Source organism: Callorhinus ursinus, unplaced genomic scaffold (assembly GCF_003265705.2).
Source record: "Callorhinus ursinus isolate GAN/ISIS: 27379988/994484 unplaced genomic scaffold, GSC_fseal_2.0 scaffold25, whole genome shotgun sequence".
NCBI lineage: Eukaryota > Metazoa > Chordata > Mammalia > Carnivora > Otariidae > Callorhinus > Callorhinus ursinus.
In genome coordinates, this window is record NW_027397087.1 from 37,614,265 (window position 1) to 37,632,191 (window position 17,927).

The 17,927-nt window shown below is 44.3% G+C and overlaps 1 protein-coding gene across 6 annotated transcripts in view; it reads right to left on the reverse strand.

Annotated features, from left to right (window-relative positions):
- NPTN (neuroplastin) overlaps nt 1-17,927 on the reverse strand; it is a 71,489-nt gene that overhangs the window by 18,223 nt on the left and 35,339 nt on the right. For 5 of the 6 annotated variants that reach the window (XR_003210510.2, XM_025883778.2, XM_073877325.1 and 2 more), the window contains exons 2-4: nt 16,822-17,169; nt 11,626-11,797; nt 8,066-8,160 (exon numbers count right to left, since the gene is read on the reverse strand). Coding sequence is in view for 5 of the 6 variants with exons in the window: in XM_025883778.2 (XP_025739563.2) it covers nt 8,066-8,160; nt 11,626-11,797; nt 16,822-17,169 (615 nt within the window). In the remaining variant the exon portion in view is untranslated. The remainder of the gene's footprint in view (nt 1-8,065; nt 8,161-11,625; nt 11,798-16,821; nt 17,170-17,927) is intronic. The other variant, XM_025883780.2, reaches the window with a different exon arrangement.

Below are 17,927 nucleotides of genomic sequence, written 5' to 3' on the forward strand. Positions count from 1 at the left end.
TCTGGCCCAGTTATCTAACTAATTCCAATAGTTCTGTGAATTCAGTACCATCAGCTTTTACCTTGGGGACTCATCCCAATATTGCACATTTGTACCACTTAGAAGGCTAAAAGTTGAGTTGGCTTATGATGCCACAGCCTCTAAGAAGTTGCTATTCGGAAAGGATGCAGACCAGAAGGCCAAGACCTGAGGAGAGGGATGGGGATGGTCTTCACTCCTACTGTGGTGTTTAGGAGGAGAACACCACTTCCGCTTTTCATTTATCTACTTTGGTATTCTACAGAGACTTCTATTTACAGATGTGAACATGGCCTTAAAGGCTACTATGCACAGAGACTCTCTAGGAACTCAGCTACCCTCATCACACTTTGCTGGCCATATTTACATAGTGTAAACCTATAGGAAAGAGTCTTCAATGGTTAGATCTATTACTGCTTTCTCCTCAGCTTAGCAAAGAATACTGAGTGAAGAAGTGTCACTAGTATTGTGGGACCCAAGCCACATCACTCTATCCCTAAGGGAGAGATTATAACAACTATTACTTTAGTCTTTGAGTCAATGAAAAGTTTTTTTCACTTCTATCCTTTATGGTAGCTGCTTAATCAGAAAGCCCATTTCTCAGATGGTAGCCACACTTGTGATGAACATTGCATGATGCATAAACTTGTCAGATGACAAGGCTGTATACCTGAAACTAATGTAACACTGTGTGTCAACCAAAAAAAAAAAAGAAAGAAAGAAAAAGAAAAAAAAAAGGTTGGGGGGGGCGTGGAGAAAGAAAAGTTGAGCAGGACAATGGACCCACAGCAAGAAAGGTCACCAGACTCAGGGCACACGTAAGCACTGGTAAGAGAGTGGGGCGGGGGGGGGGGGGGTCAGAGTCCTCTCACTGTGGTTTTTAAATAGTCTCCAAAGTCTTTGATATTCTTTCCTTCAAAAAGTGAAGCGTAATTGCTCCCTCCCCTTGAGTGTGGCCTAGTAACAGTATTCTAATGAATGAATGAACCAATGAAATAAAGCAGAAGTAAGGTATGCGACTTTGGACAGTTCACAAAGGACCATGTGGCTTTCTCCTTGCTCCCTCTCCTTGCTCCCTCTCGGGTCACACATTCTGGGGAGGGTTATAGCTGTCATAGCAGGACACTGAAACAGTCTATGGAAAAGGCCCACGTAGTGCGGAACTCCGGCCTTCTGCCAACAGCAGCCATGTGAGGGAGCCCTCTAGGAAACAGATCCTTCAGTCCCAGTCAAGCTTTCAGAAGACTGCAGCCTGACAGACCCTGAGCCACCCCAGTAACCAGCTCCCTAATTCCTGACCCACAGAACCTATGAGGTAATAAGTGTTTTTTTAAGTCACTAAGTTTGGGGGAAATTTACCCAATGAAGAAGACATTACCCCACTTACATAGACTGGAAAACTCAATTCTGGAAGTTACTTAACATCTAAAATTACACTGCCAGTAAATGGTAAAGCTAGAGACCAAATTCAGGACTGATTCCAGGGGCCATGCTTTTTGTACTTTACCATACAGAAGGAAAAATAAACCAAACTAGAACTGAGTCCATAAAAAATAAAAATATACAATATGCATACAACTGCGTAGAAAACTGCCCAAATGTTATCTTTGCTTGTAGAGGGTACTAGAACTGACCGCCCCTAGACCTGAGGTGGATTGGTTTAGCTGTCGGAGTTTAACTAGCCCATATACTGTAACACAAATAAAAAGAGCTCTGGACTTCAAGTCAGAGAAATTCAGACTCCATTGAGACTATGACTCACCAACTGAGTAACCTAAGGCGGGTCATTTAAAATGCTTTTGAGTTTCAGTACTCACTTTTCTAAAATGAGAGTAATACTCACATAATTCACGGAGGTCTTGTGAGGATTAATTTACATCTCTGTACCAATCTAGCACATGACTGGAGCTCAGGGTCAAAAATAAACATTTAAATTGAGCTATTAGGGAAAAGAAAGGCTAGGCTTAGACTGTGGCATTATGAGTTCTAAGAAATCAAAGAGATGCTGATTAATGTGTTCCCTCTCTGTTTGCTGATATAAACAGGACTTCTGTTTGTAACTCTAGTAAGGTTTAATCAGGTCAGATACTCTCAAATTTTGATTGACGGCCTATTTATCTTGATTAAGGTGCCCCACCTTCTACGGGCTTGCCATTTAATAAGGAACTGCTTAAGCAGGGTCAGTCAGTCTGAAGGTAGGTCTGACACACCTGACAGAGCCAAACACTCCTTACTTCCCCCTCACCCTCTCAGGGAGGCAGAGGGTAACCGAGAGGCCTTTCAAAGAGATCACAGATCCACTTGGAAATTAACTTGCTCTCTGGCCTTGTCAGCCACATACTCTAATATTAGATATCAGTTAATGGATATCCTTCCAGTATCCTGATGAATGGCAACACAGGGGTTCCAAAAGAGTCTTAGTTACCCGACAACACCAGACCCAATTTCGTTATCTGGGCCCAAGGCTGAGGACTAACACATGATCCTCAGTACCTTCTGTTGCCTGCCCAGCCTACGCTTAAAGCAAAGCATCCAGCTTCTCTGTCACACTGGTGGCTGTAGAAAGTGTCCACTTAGGCAATGGGGGCATGTTCAGCTGAAGCTGACATTAAATAAAGTTACACACAACAGAGCTAAGAATGGGGTAATGGTATGGGGTTTCTTACATGGACTGCTTATTTGGTGCTCACTTTTCAAAGCAAATTCATAACCTCACAACTCATTTTTCATCTTTGCTGTAAGTAAACTTAAGAGGCTTGGCTGAAGGCAGAGAGAGAGAGAGTTAAGATTTACTATTAAGCCAAGGGCTAAGCCCAAGAAGCAATAGGAGATTGGTCACAATGGAAGCAAAAAGGATGTTGGCCTGTGGCTCAATAAGCCTTCTCCACACATAGTATATTCATCATTCATCTGGAGACTAGAGCAGTCTGGGACTTCTGCTGCCTTCTGCAGATGAGGCTTCTCCCTTCCCTGCAGGTGAGAGCACTGAGTGGGTGGCGACTGAAGTTTCCTCTAAGACAGCGCCTCGAACCTTGGCTATACACTATCATCCACTGGGGTGCTCTTCATAAGCCTGAGGTCCAGGCCACATTGCCCACACATTAAATCAAGTCTGAGAACCACTGCTCTCATACCTTTCCTGGCACCAGTGTTTGAGATCAGGGGAGTAGAAGGAGGAACTGTCCCTTAGGACAGAGAGATGAGTAAGTGGAGGTATGCGGGGCACTGAGGGGACACCTCCAAAGTTGAGAAGCTGACACAGCCACTACCATGAAGAAAAGAAGCTTAGAGATCTTGTCCTTCAATAACCCAACTTCACCTTTGGGTTCTCCCTCTTCCATATAAGGGAACTACAGACTGCTGGAACCTTACAGGAACGCTAAGACCATCTATCTCATCCCGCTTCATCACACACCTGTGGAGGCTGAGGCCTGAGGAAAGACAGCGAAAGAGCGAATGGTTAGGGCCATTGCAAGTTTAATGGCAGGGCAGGATTAGAACCCATTTCTTCTAACTCTCAGTCCAAGACCTTCCAGCTGTTATATGCTGAACACAGCAACATGGCTTTGTGCTTAAGAGCACAAGCTCTGGCACAAGAGTGCCTGGGTGAGAGCACCTGTTCCACGGGTTACCTGTCACACGGGGCCAGTCATCTAATTCCCTGCAGCTTCCATGTTCTCCCCTAGAAAGTGGAAATAATAATGGCATCTCCATCCAAGAGTTGTGAAGACTACAGGGAAGGACAGGAATAGCAATGCACCTAGCACAGAGCCTGGCACACAGTTCGTGTGCAATGTTAGCCATTCTTATTAAGGTCAGGGTAGCACCCTGAAGAGAGGAAAAGAAAGAATAGGTATGGTTATCTGGGCTGAGGTTGATGCTCAAAATGTTCTAGCAGCTTCAAGGTATTATTATTTTGCTTTCAAAGACTTCTCAAGTATAGGCAATTCTGAGCCAGAACCAGCTTTGACATAAGCTCTGACCTAAAGGATGTCAGAACCTCTAAGCATCCTTGCCTATCAAACTAGCTACCTATCAAATAAATAACCATGAAACTGCTCTGCATGCTGAAAAGTGCCATACAAATGAAGAGATGTGTATTATTACTCTTAATGATACTGTCATCACTGTACCGTCCATCTCAGCCAGTTTGAACTTTAACATATCCCTTGTAAGGCCATATTACAGAGTAGGAAACAAGGATGCAGGATAAGGTCACTTACAGAAATCCTAACATTTAGTCAGAATATTAAAATACAAAGAAAGCTAAGAAGTATGGAGGGAAAAACAAGATCAGTCTCAGCTCTGGTAGCCCCCAAAAGACTGAAACTCACTTGAAATGCCCAGTGACCAGGGAGAGATAATGGTAAGCCTAATCAAATGAGTAAGACCCTCAACCCAGACCTTACTGGGTCGGGATGTACCTTTCACAAGAGGCAGTGGCATGTTTGTTGCAGAGGATTTGGTAACCACCAAAATCCTTTTCTAAAAACAGAATGAAATTCAATTTCTTATTTCTTGGATTAATCAAAATGAGTGATGAGGATAGGGTTCGGGAGTCAGGAGAGGGATTTTCTCGTTTTTGTAAATTACAGGCATTTTTAAGGTGCTTTGTTATGAGCACATTTTTTTAATTTTAGAAAAGGAAGAAAGGGGAAGAGGAAGGGAGTAAGAGAACGGTTCAAGAATTACAGGAATAGGGCGCCTGGGTGGCTCAGTTGGTTAAGCGACTGCCTTCGGCTCAGGTCATGATCCTGGAGAACCGGGATCGAGTCCCGCATCGGGCTCCCTGCTCGGCGGGGAGTCTGCTTCTCCCTCTGACCCTCTTCCCTCTCGTGCTCTCTATCTCTCATTCTCTCTCTAATAAATAAATAAAATCTTTAAAAAAAAAAAAAAGAATTACAGGAATAGAAAATCCAGTATCTATCTATTCACGAATGCTCTATAGCAGGCTGCGGGGCTTCTGGACGACCTACCCCTGAAGAGTCAAAAAACTGGGGAAACAGATGCCTCCCCAGAGCTATCTAAGTGGATCCCCAGACAGGCTGGGCTATGGGGCAGAGGTCCCACTAAGGTCTAGTCATTGCTGTTTCCTCTCCCCTGGTCAGCCCTGCTCCACCTTTCACCTCCAGCATCTGCTCAGGTCACCTAAGTCCATCTCGGCCAGATACCTAAGAAATGTAATCCTACACAGTAATCGTATCTTCCTGTTTACATTGTGTCACATTCTTGGCCTTTAAAAAAAGTAAAAGAAAAAACCCCCTACTTCAGATGCAAGGCCTTCCCTACTACATGTAGACATTGCCATCCTCAAAATTCCTTTCTTGACAGGGATCTACAGGCTAGGGTGGACAAACACTGCCACCTCAGGTCTGTTCCTGGACATGTACCCCTTCCTCTGACTCCTCCAGCCTTTTTTCCTCTTGCACACTGTAAGCAGCGCAAGATGTGGTGATCTGCTCTACAGTGCCCAGGTCTGGTCTGGCCTAAGCCCTTCACTCCCCACAGTGCTCAGTCCAAACAACAAACACCCCAGGGAGGAGGTGCTGAACTGCAGTAAAAGCCAAATGGGAAAGAAAAGGACTGTGGACTGCAGAATAGGTGCTAAAGAAATCTATCTGTACGATGTAAATGATACTGCCCTGAAATGCCAATTTAGTTAAACCATAAAGGAAGATTCACAGAGACTCCTTTCAGCAGAGGTCACTTACGTTTCTTGAATCTCTCTCAAGTACGACTACCTCTGTACCTGTATTCCTCGGCAGACCTGTCAAATCTTTCCAGCTATAAAGAGCTAACAGTCTTTACCTCACCAGAGAGGCACTGAGGAAATAAAACCAGAGTTTATATGAAAATGCTTTGGGAATCAATCTCTCCCCCGTGCTCTTTCTCTCTCACTCTCAATGCAAGGCAGTTCGCAAGCCCAGCCACCTAGCTTAGAATATGATCCTGGGCTTATGGCAAATCTTTTTAAAGTTAAACAGAAAAAGTCAAATGTTCAGTCTTTACCAGACTAAACTAATTATCACCTAAAAGACACTAAATGTTCAGCTGCTTTCTATCCAGGTGTTAGGGGAAAGAGACTGGAACTCCTTGTGAATTTTCTTGAGAGACTAACCTATCTGTCCAAGCTAATCACAGAATATGCTTTAGGATTCTATGAAAGAGAATTCTCTTAAGGTGAACTCCTTTAAAAGCAGGAAACCAACAGCTGCCCAATCTTCTTCACATCGCTGCTGGGCAGGAAAATACAGCGGCGCACCGTACACACAGTCCCCACGGTAAGCTATCATGAAAGTTTTCACTTCCTCTGAAAATGCTCCCACCTGCAGCCTCCTATTCTCTGCCCCCTCCAGACCACTACCTCCTATCTGCTAAAGGGAATGTGAGGAAAAGACGCCTCGGGGGTCACTAAAGCCTACCTTTTGAGCGTCCAACCCAATGGGAAACCACCTCCATCTCCACTCCTGACAGGGCTGCTAGAAATCATGAGAGCCAAATCAGCAGGATCACAGTGAAGCCAGGACTTCCAGCTGCACAGAATTACTCTTCAGGCTTGGGGAGCACAGCTAACTACACACACCACTCTCCCTCCCGTCCCCCATCCTGTTACCTCTGTACTTGGGACGTGGCGCCAAAGGCTCAGCCTGGAATGCTGCAGGGTCTCCAGTATCTCATGGTCGAGTAAAACATCTCCCCACATAGCCCGGCTCACCCAGGCAAGGAAAGACACTTGGCTGGCTTAGAGAAAAGGCTTTCTCATACCTTCATCCTCATGTTGAACAAATGTGTCATCCTTCAAAAACAGAGATAAACCCAGACCTCTCCAAGAAAAGCCCTGAAGGAATCAAAGCCCAGGTTCTCTAGCCTGTGTGGACTGTAACCATGCTGTGACTCAACCCCTTCAGGCATTCAGAATTCAGTCTGGCAGCTGGAGGAGACACTGGCTATCCTTACATCCACCATCCACTTCCAAGCCAGGGCTGTGTCAGCAAGATACTACTTTCATTTAATAACAACATATAACTGAAACTTAGAATCTAAGCCTTTCTTTAATCTGAACTTCTAGTCTTCTAATTATTTTAAGAAAGATCTGAATATTTGCTATTGTAGGATCTTCCCATTTCCTAAATTTATCCTTTCAGCTGCTAAGGATCACCTAATGGATTTAAAGAACAAGTTTGTATCCTTCCTAAGCAAAATGAAGAAAGAAAAACACAACAACAAAACAACCCTCATCTCTTCAGTCTAACCCAAACAGCAGCCCCACCTTGCCCTGGACATTTCATAAAATGGAAAAACACGGGACTGAGCGTCAAGGCGTGTACTCTAAGACTAGCTCTGCCGCAAACCACTCTGTGACCCCGAGCTCGTGGCTGCACTTCTCTGGGTCTCAGCTGCTTCTCTGAAATAATACAGGAAAGCTGGATTCACGATGCTAGGTAGCTCTGACTCTTAGAGTTCCCTTCCTTTCCAGGAACTTTCAGCTACATGTTCAAGACACAGCCGCCTGTTTAAGATGCCATGCACCCAGTTCCATTTAAAATTCCAATGAATTATCCACAAACAGTTTACGTTCACCCTGCACATCGTATTTTTCCAAATCCTGCTGGCCCGCTGGAGAGACCTATGTAATAATATTTGTAAGGCACGATTTGTTCTAAGAGATTTACATAGGTTGAACCATATGAAGCTGCCAACATTCAAACATTTTTACCACACGGAAACAGCAATTTCCTATGGTTTGAACCACCACATTAACTTACTTATTCCTCCTTATAATCCCCATGAGGCAGGTTTTACAAATGAGGAAACAGGAGCACTTTAAAGAAGTTAATAACTTGCCACAGTCACATACATAGCTAAGAGATGATAGGGTTTGGATTTAAACCTGGGCAGCTGAGCTCCTGAGCCTATGGTCCTACCCTAATGTTATATGGCCTCCCATAATGGGAGTAAGAACAGCCTGAAGACTGGGAGTCCAGACCAAGGTAGTGTCTCAGAAGGACAGGGAGAGGCTCGCACTGCAGCCTCTGTTGGGTTGTACCTTTCACTTCAATGGTGGCATTTGCTTTAGGAGCACTGACAAAGTGATATACACAGTGGTATTCGCCTGAATCCTCAGCTCTCGGCTTATTGATCCTGCAGGGATGAGAAAAAAAAAAAAATCAAGTGAGGAAGCTGGGAACAAACATACGACAAAATATACAACAAAAGAATCAAAAGGGCAACCAGGGACTCTGCTCTCCAAACTGTGTCCCTGAATGCAACTCACCTCCTCCTAACTAAAAGCAAAAACCTCCCTCTATGTATTACAAAACATTAATGCTTCACTCCTTACTGGATGTCTGGAATACAAAGATGGAATGATACATGGTCTCTCACCTTAAACAAGTAATCAAAAGAGAGGGCTGTACAAAACAGACTATATTTAGATACAGAGGATGGAGCCATCAATAAAAACTTCTTGCTCACCTGGTGGTTCTAGTCGAATAAGTAAGAGCAGGAAAAAAAGCAAATCCTCTGTGCTTCCCTCAAGACCCTGTTTTGGTCTTGTTCTTCCCACACTGTATTTCAGTAGCATGCCTTTCAGTAAATCTACTCACTAACAGGACCAAAGAGATAGTGGAGAGAGAAAAAATCTCTGACAGAGCACCAGCCACAAAGATGCAACTAAATTTTTAAGACTTTTAAGTACAGGGACGCCTGGGTGGCTCAGTCGGTTAAGTGTCTGCCTTTGGCTCAGTTCATGATTCCAGAGTCCTGGGATCCAGTCCAGCATCAGGCTCCTTGCTCAGCAGGGAGCCTGCTTCTCCCTCTGCCTGCCGCTCCCCCTGCTTGTGCACGTGCTCTCTGACAAATAAAAACTTAAAAAAAAAAAAAGAATTTAAATATAGCTAGAACTCTAAGGCCCTGCATGATCTGCTTCCTACCCTCATCTCAGCCACTTTCTAGCCCTGCTGGGCTCTTCTCAGTTTTTCAATGTTTTTCCTCAAAACCTTGACACGAGATGTTCCTTTACAGAGAATGCTCTTCCCATTACCCTTACCTTAACCTAACTCTTTCTGCATCAGTCTTGGCTCACACCACTTCTTTCTACCCTCAATCTAAGTGACAGCCCCCCCCCGACATTCTTGCTTATTCTACACTGTAATTCTTCACAAGCATTCATCGCAACGTGTAATTATATACTTATGTGATTGCTTGATGAATGTCCCAGTTTCCCAAAAGACCAAGTTCTATGTGGACAGGCACTGTTTATCTGGTGCATAATTCTATACCCAGCACGTGGCCTGGCCTGGAATATAGCAGGGGTAATGAATAAACGAGTAAATGACTGAATGAATGTAAACTGAGAGTGAACAGCTGTGCAGAGATCCTGATCAAGTAAAGCAGAGTGACAAGGAGGACTATAGGAAGTGTGTATGGCTAGAACAGCACTCCTCTGAACTCCACAGGGTGATCCTAAACAAGCTTTCTTGCCCCTGACAACCAGTTTCACACCAGCTCAGTACAGCATGGCCTAGACACACACCCCAAAACATATGCAGACAGGCTGGTGTGTAATTACCAAAAAGAGAGAAATCCACATCAGCGGAAAACCATTATTTAGCTTCTCCTCTTTTGGCTCAGTGGTTAAAACATACTTGTGATGGTCACATCTCCATTGCACTAGTTAATGTCTGAGAAAAACCCCTAACCTTGACCACTGACTGGCCCAATATATTTATCCATCTTACTGTTCATCCCAAGAAAGAAACACGGGTTTCTTTCAGACTATGGATGAGGAGAGAGACAGCCCATCCCTAGGACTGTCTCAGCATACCCACAGCAGAATATTCTAAAAGGAAAAGCCAAAAGTCTTCTAAATTTGATACAAGTAGCTCTTAAATCAATACACTCCCAACAGGGAAAAGGGACACAAGTCAGCTGCTCTTAGCAAATGTTCCAGAGTTCGGAGGAGGGGCAGCAGCTGTATCTTTAGGGCTCAGACTAACTCCTTTTAAGTTCCTTGAAAAGATTTGGAAAGAGGACTCCCAAGCTTGAGCCCATGCCTATGGGCTCAAAATCTCCCCCATGACATTCCCTTCAACTAGCTATTGGGAAGCAACTGAAGCAAATGGAAACCATCCCCTATAGCCGAGCAGGTGCAGGATCTGAGACTGGCTCCATAGCTGACTTAATAGGTAGCCCAAGGGACTCATCAGCTGTTCTTTCACAAAATGTGGGAGAACAGAGATTCCCTGAAAAACTCTGACAATGCAGAACACCCCTAGAGAGCTGCTAATAAGCTGACCAAAAAAAGAAAGAAGAAGAAGAGGAGGAAGAGGCAGTATTTTATAAAGTCAAGCTCAAATTTATTAAGTTACAGTTCAAAGCCCTGTAGATGACATAGTACAAGTCCGAGGAGAAACACAACTGAATGCCTGGTACCTTGAAAGAGTTATTATAAAAATATAAACTTGTAAAACTAACAAACAGACCCAAGAATATATGCCTTTCATTCCACCCAATAGTTCTATGTGATTAACCTTTTCCAAACTATGAGAATATAGCTGAGGTTATGTTTCCAATTTAACATCAGAAGAAACTACAGTGGAGATAGATTAACTTGCCACTAAAATGGTATGTTAAAGCAGGTGGGGGAAAGACCTAGCTTCTAGAAAGTCAAAAGACCTGGAACCTAGCCTTACTTCTGAAATTTGCTAGATACAATATTTGGCCTTGAAAACAGTGAAGAATTATTACTCTTTGAGTTTCCATTTCTTTGCTTTAAAAAAGGAGGATCCTTAATGTGGGTCAATTAAATAAGGGGTGTGAAAAGATCTCAATCTTGCAAAATACTGCAGAATGTCCTTGCTACTACTGGGCACACAGGTTTTCCTGGTCTCACTCCAGTGCATTCTTTCGTTGCACTGCAAAGCTGACAAACATCATTAGCCGATCCTTTTCCAAATTAGTTTTCAACCACAAACAAACAATTCTGAAAGGTGAGGTGCCATGTGTTCTAGATATTCCAAAAAAGTACCAAAGCTTTGGGTGCCAGGTTAGCTTCAGCCAGCAAATATACCCCTTTCATCAAACGATGTTTCCAGGTTACTATCCTTAATCCAGATCACTAAAGAGCCCCGTATCCACTGGTCTTGATCAGGTTCTGGTCCTGTTAATTACTCCTAAAAGGTAACTCACTAGGAAATCTACCCAGTAGAAAGATCACTTAGGGTGCTCTTGCTCTAAGAGTCCTAAAGCAGATTTCAATCTGATTCCTCAAACCACTGGATTAAGTCGAGACATGCATTCTAATTGTGACTTTCCTACTGACGAGCATGGTTACTCTGAGCAAACTACTCCCTATGCCCTCCGTTTCTCTATTATCATAGTGAGGGGAACATCTATGACTCTCAAACCTGGCTGTTCATTAGAATCCTCTGGAAATCTTTACTAGATCCCTGGGCCTCACCCCAGACATACTGGATTAGACTCTCCGGAGAAGGACCATATATATCTTATGTATCTCCCACATAACAGAACTGTGGATTACGAACGTCCATAGTAAGTTCAGCAATGCTCCCTCCCATCTTCCCAGGAGCTGCTAGTCCCTCTCACCTGTATTCCATGTTGCTGGCATTCTTGCGAGTGGCAGTCAGTTCGACCCCATTCTTTGTCCAGTAGCTGTATGTAAGAGTGTGAGAGCTGGAGGTGAGGTTACACTGCAGGGTGATGGGGAGAACAGGGCTGTCTCGAAGAATGACCTCTTCACTGGTGACAATCCTTGGCTCTGTAATAAGAGTGCACAGTGACAGGGAGCCATAGCCTTCCATTCTCTGTAGCCCTGGCCTGAGAATTGGATGGGGTAGGATGGGGAGACTAGAAGAAGAGGGAGGGCAGACAGGACCACATGAGGAATTTCACTTTACCACTTTGGAGGAAGTCAAGAAAGGAAAAACAATGATTATAAGCAAATGACCACTAGCGCAGACAACAGCCTGAAGACCAGTTGGCCTAGACGTGAAAAGAATGGGAGTATTACAGGTACTTGTACTGGCAACAATCCACTTACACTTTTGAACACCACAGTTTTATGATTTAAGAACCACCAACCAATTCAGCTTCAATTAGAAAATCAGGCTCCACCTTGCAGTTCTGAAGACAAAGGCAGTATCATTTATGTAACTAATAAACTCCCTATGGAGTCACTAAGCCTTGGAACAGTAATAGCTATAATTAGATAATACATGTATGGCTTTTCCCACATTAAATTCTGATAAACCTATGGCAAACCAGCCATGGTCATTAATTATGCAGAAAAAGACAGTGTCGATCCTAACAGCAAATTTCCTGCCAGTAGTCTGTTGCATTTTCCAAATTTTGCCAAGGGAAAATTCTTAAGGAACCATCACAGTTCTCTCCAGCCCGTATTTATTCCCAAAACAAAACTTTTTCAGAATTGCTAAGTAAAACACATTCCACTGTGCAGATAATATAACTAGAATGCGATATGTGTTGGTATCATGTGTTCCTAGTGTTTTAGAGCTAAAAGGCCCTTAGAGTTCACCGAATCCCCACTCTTTAAGAGCTAGAAACGGAAAATGACTTGTGCAAGTCATGACTTAATGGCAACACTGGGCCTAGAACACACATCTAACTGAATTCTCTAGCTCTGCCTCCCTTCCCCACCTCCAACCCCCCCCCCCACCCCGCCACTTTCCGCCCTACAGCAAGTTACATAATTCATCTTCTGGTTCTCTCCTGGGCTTAGATAACCTGGGGTCATTATTTTAGAACCTACGAAAATAACCTACTTGACTCAAATATTAGAACACATTGAGCAGAAATGTTTTAAGGCACACACTAGCATTCCTGGAAGGTTCATCCTTAAAGCCCTTTGAATTCCACCACTATATTAAAGATGTTTGCCGTCTTGTTGTTATCGTTACTTCTAACCTTTTCCCAAGCTCAGCTGTTATTCTACTTTTGGTCAGACATTTTCAGGTGAAGTCTAAACTTTTCCCAAACACAATTAGAGGTACTTCCTCTTTTATTCTTTTTCCAATTGTTTCTCAGAAACTCTTGACTAACTTCCCATTTCCCTGCACCTGGCAACTCTGTAGCAGCAACCTGACACCATTTTATGTAGTACGGTGCTGACTCTTAACTCTTGAGGACAGAACTCTCTCCCTCCACTGGAGCTAAGCTTTGTTCCCTGTGCAGGGAGGGGGACAGAATGGAGAAGTCATGGGACACTTGCAAAATATAATGCCCAAGGACCTCCTAATCAATGCAACATTTCTGACTGTAGAGCTCATATCAAAGAAAACTGCCAAATAAAGCAAATCCTCAAGTCTGTTCAATTAAAGGGGTTCTCACTATTTTCCAATTCTGGCAAAGGGATAGTGCTTATCTTCCATTCAGCACTGGTCCTTACTGGTAACATCAAACAGGGTCTCTATGTACAGATAATGGAGGCATAGCAGCCACTAAGACAAAAGCAGATGCATGGAAACACGTTAGCGCAGTGGTGTCCCATGGTTTCCAAAACACACTGGACAGAAGCCAAATCCCTGGGCCTTAAGTCGAGCAGAACGGCTGCAAACCCTGCAATGGAAGGCGCACACACACCATCAGCAGAAAGCACCACAATTCCAAGAAAAATCAAAACCAAGCAAAAACAAAAGAGAGAACCAATACTCCACAGAAATTAAAAATATAAAGGCAACATCAAAACCCAAACACACTTTTAAGTTTTTACTAACTTTTTATTATCCAATTTTACTTTCTGTCCCACGTGGGACTCTCCTGGTTCTTCTTCTCAGACTGCACTGAGAAATGGTAAACTCTGAGGACGAGGCCAAGAGCTTCCAGATGTTTCAACACAAGGAGGCCAAAGTAAGTGCTACTCTTACCTGTGACGATGCAAATGCTCACTGCAGCTCAGGGAGATCAAGAAGGTGATGAGAGCAACCTGCAGACTTTCTGCCAAGAATTCTTGGAAGGCAAAGGAAAGCACTTTTCCCCTTACGTGTTAAAGATCCAGGAGAGAGTCAGCTGGGAGCAAGTGGATAATTTAAATAGGTTTAAATAGGATTCTGCACCACAGGCGGGCTGTGGGGTAGGGTAGCCTCCCTCCGATGATTGCTGTATATGGAAACCCGTGCTAAACCAAGCTCCTTGGCCAGGGTGCCACGTCTGCATTCTACACCAGGATGAAGGTGGAGCTTTTCTCTCTGTGGTTTAGCACTGCGCATGAAGATCCAGGAGAGAGGAACATTTAGGAGAAGCCCAAAAATGTTTACCTGCCACTGACTCCTATTTAGAAACAGTGGATGGGAGACCCTTACCCTCACCATCACTCATATGTAGAAGAACATGCTATGGCCAGGGAGATATCCTAAAAACTGGGCATATTTCTCTGTCTGCCTTACCTTACTCAAGGAGTTCTGGGGAAAGTACTGTCAAGAAGTCATTCTTAGGGGTGCCTGAGTGGCTCAGTCGGTTAAGCGTCTGCCTTCGGCTCAGGTCGTGATCTCAGGGTCCTGGGATCGAGCCCCACATCAGGCTCCCTCTCTCTCTGACCCTACTTCCCGCTTGTGCCCAATCTCTCTCTGTCTCAAATTAAAAAAAAAAAAAAAAAAAAAAAAAGTCATCCTTAGAAGACTTCAACCTCCTCCTGGAGGCAAATGTCCTGCTAAGACCATAAAACAATCCAATTAGAGTGAATTCAGGGTATTTTTTAGAAGTAGCAGCAGCAGCTTGGCTCTCTAAAACAGTTAACTAGGGTTAACTGACTGAGGACGTCTGGGACGAGACTGAACTGGCCAGGGTTTGGTTTAACCATGTGCAGACACTTCTGAGTTAGGAAGTTTATTTCCAAGTAAACTGGGGAAATATTATGTAGTACCCCCAAAGACTCATCTTCTGGCCCCAAGGCATGACCTTTTAACTCTGAGTCTACCTGAGTCAAGCTCCTGGGAAGTACAAGTACCAAATGCCCAGCCCAGTCCATGCCTACAAACTTCTGCAGATTTCTGTGGCCATATGGGTAATTCTGCTTTCATAAGGAAAGGAGCAGGGGGGCAGGAGAAGGAAGCGTGCAAGGGAAAAACTGTTAAATTAAAGGAAAATTGCTGGGTTAATATTCCCCATTTTCACATAGACAGGTTTTCTTTTCCCCTTTCCAGAAGCAGGTTCTCTGATTGAACAGTGCCAGCTGCAGCAGCCTCTCCTATCTCTCCCCTGAGGCCTCTCCTCCTCATAAGCATCTTCTAAGGTACCATACCGAACAGACGACTAACCTGCTATCTTCCACATAAGTATACAGATTCAGGGCTCATGTCCTATTATTTCCTGTGTTATTACCAAATTCCTCATAAATGTGTTTTTACTATTTTTACTTACTCTTTCTAAATCAATCAGTTCCTTAAGCCAGACGTGGCTATAAGTCTGAGTTCTTGAAGAGAAGGTGAAAACCCAAAGAATCTTTCCACTAAGTAGAGTCTGCTTCCTCAAGTATAATCAGGTCAGATGTGGGACTAGAACTAACTCTTCCTGGCCAGGGTCACTAGCTCACTGGTGGCTTCTCCCTCCTTCTTCTTCCCACTGTACAAGTAGCAAGACACTTTTCAGAAAGAGAGGTGGCCACAAGAGCTCCTGTATCTAATGTCTTACTTGTACCTGCTACAACAGAGGAAGGGAAGAATTCTGAGCTCGCTGCTTAGCTCTCCCTCATCACTTAGTTGGAATTTAGTTTCCTCTTTTTTCAAAATGCAAGAAAAGGCCAGTGTGAATGGCTTCCAAACTACTTCTGGGGTTGCCAGGGGATGAGGAGCACTGTGCCAACAGTCAGTCATCAAAGTCAAACTATCTGTGAACAGGAAGCAGATGCAACTCTGACTTTGAAACAGCATGGTGGGGTTTTAAAAAAAATACTTTGCAGTTTAGTGTTACCTGGTGCCTAATAGCAAGACCTATGGAGAAAATCTCAGGCTGCTGCTTTTGACAGAACAGGAGCCTGGATGGGCAGGACCAGTAAGGAGTGTACTGCTGTAGTGGAGGGCTGTTATCAGAGAAGCACGTGCCACTGTTTTAGAAAAGAAAAAGAGCTGGAACTATGGAACTATCCAAGCTTACATGCCACCCAACAACCAAAACACACCACCACACCGCACCTATGGCGACAGTCCCATCGCAGAACAGGATGACACCAAGTCACAGTGAGGGAAGAAGCTGGGCAGACACAAACTTAAAACCATAGAGGTGAAGGCAGCTACTCAGAGAGCTTCAAACAGATGAACAGAAGAAATAAAAAGTAGTTAGATTGGGGAGAGAAACAAAAATAAAAAGGCACCAGAGAATAAATCAGCAAAAGGATAGCAGGAAAACCTACTACAAAATTAAAGGGGGAGGGAAAGAAACAATTCAACACTACCCTGGCTTAACTGCCTGGTATTTTGAGTTTTAAGTGGTTTTTTGAGCCCCCCCCCCACCCAGTTGTCCCTCCCCACCTCTTCCCACTGCAGATGATTTTGGACAGGCACGGATTTCCCCAAGTTCTTTGTTCCTGAGGAGAAAGACACAGAGAAGGGTTGGGGGATAAGGGAGGCAGAGAGGACGGCAAAGGAAAAAAAAAAAGTTGCCACAGATGTTTTCATACACTACAATCAGAAGGGTCGTGGGTTTGAAAAAACGAAGACAATGGGAGGGGTGAGCGATCATACTGGGGAAGAGGGAAAGGAAGCAGAAGGGAAGGGTCATCGGGCCACCTCTAATGACTACAGTACTACTACTGTAGGGTGCTGGACTCACTCTGAAGGACGCTTATGGTGGCCTGGGCTCGAATCCATGTTATGGAGGGGTTTTGCCTCAAGTCATTCCTCTTGGGGTCGTTGCTGGCCCTGCACTCGTAAGTCCCAGAGTCCTCCAAGGTGAGCCGGGTTATTCTCAGCACACTCACGCCGTTTGACCCGTAGGCGGTGTTTACGGTGACACGGCGCTTCCGAGCACCGTCCCACAGCTGTCTGAAAGACTCTGCCCGGTTGACTTCTGCGTACCACCACTGGATCTCTGGCGTGGGGCTCCCGACCACGTCACAGTACAGCTCAAAGGCGTCCCCAGTGAGCTTAGTTTCTGACATGGGCGACTTGACAAACCCAGCTAGAGGGAGGGGGAGCAGGAATGCAGTGACAGGCCAATCAGAAAAAAAAAAAAAAGAATCAACAGGTGTTAATAGTAATTTAAAGAAAAGAAAAGAAAAAAGCAAATGAGTTGCAAAGAACAAAAAGGATTCATTTTTAAACTATAAAGAGACAGTAAATAGCATTTCATATAAGCTTTTAGAAGAAGAACCACCCTGGGAAGCTTATGAAGCAAAGGCAGGCTAATTACAAGCTGGGGCGGCCCAGGTGCTAGCCAGGCAGAAGCAAGCCCACTGGAAAGCGTTTTAGCAATGGGCCCGGTTGGTAGGAATCAGAAAGCCTCAGGTCTCAGGGAAGAGTCTTTTTCCTTAGAGCACAAACCATTACCTTTTCAAATTCAGGCAAGCAATGAAAGATAACCGCAAGCAGCAGTAGTTCTATATGCCAAGTCAGGATCTCTCTTTTGGATGGGTGAACACTTCGTTAGAGATGCAATGTCTTTTGTGGGCCTCAACAAGAAATATTAACTGACCTAATGGTGCCTTCTCCTGAGAATCAAAGTCCAAATTTCAACCGAAAAAGCAGCATATTTCTCTCTTGTGCAGGAGTCCATCCTGAGTTTGGGATGGACTTCCCCCCACATCCTGTTCTCCCCTGGGTCTTTGGCAAACAAACGGCCCAGCTGGTTGTGACTAGGTAGCCTCTACCTGAATGCAGACTTTCAGGCACAAGAAAACAAGACAGCCTGTACTTCAGAGTGAGAATTACTATGGGTGT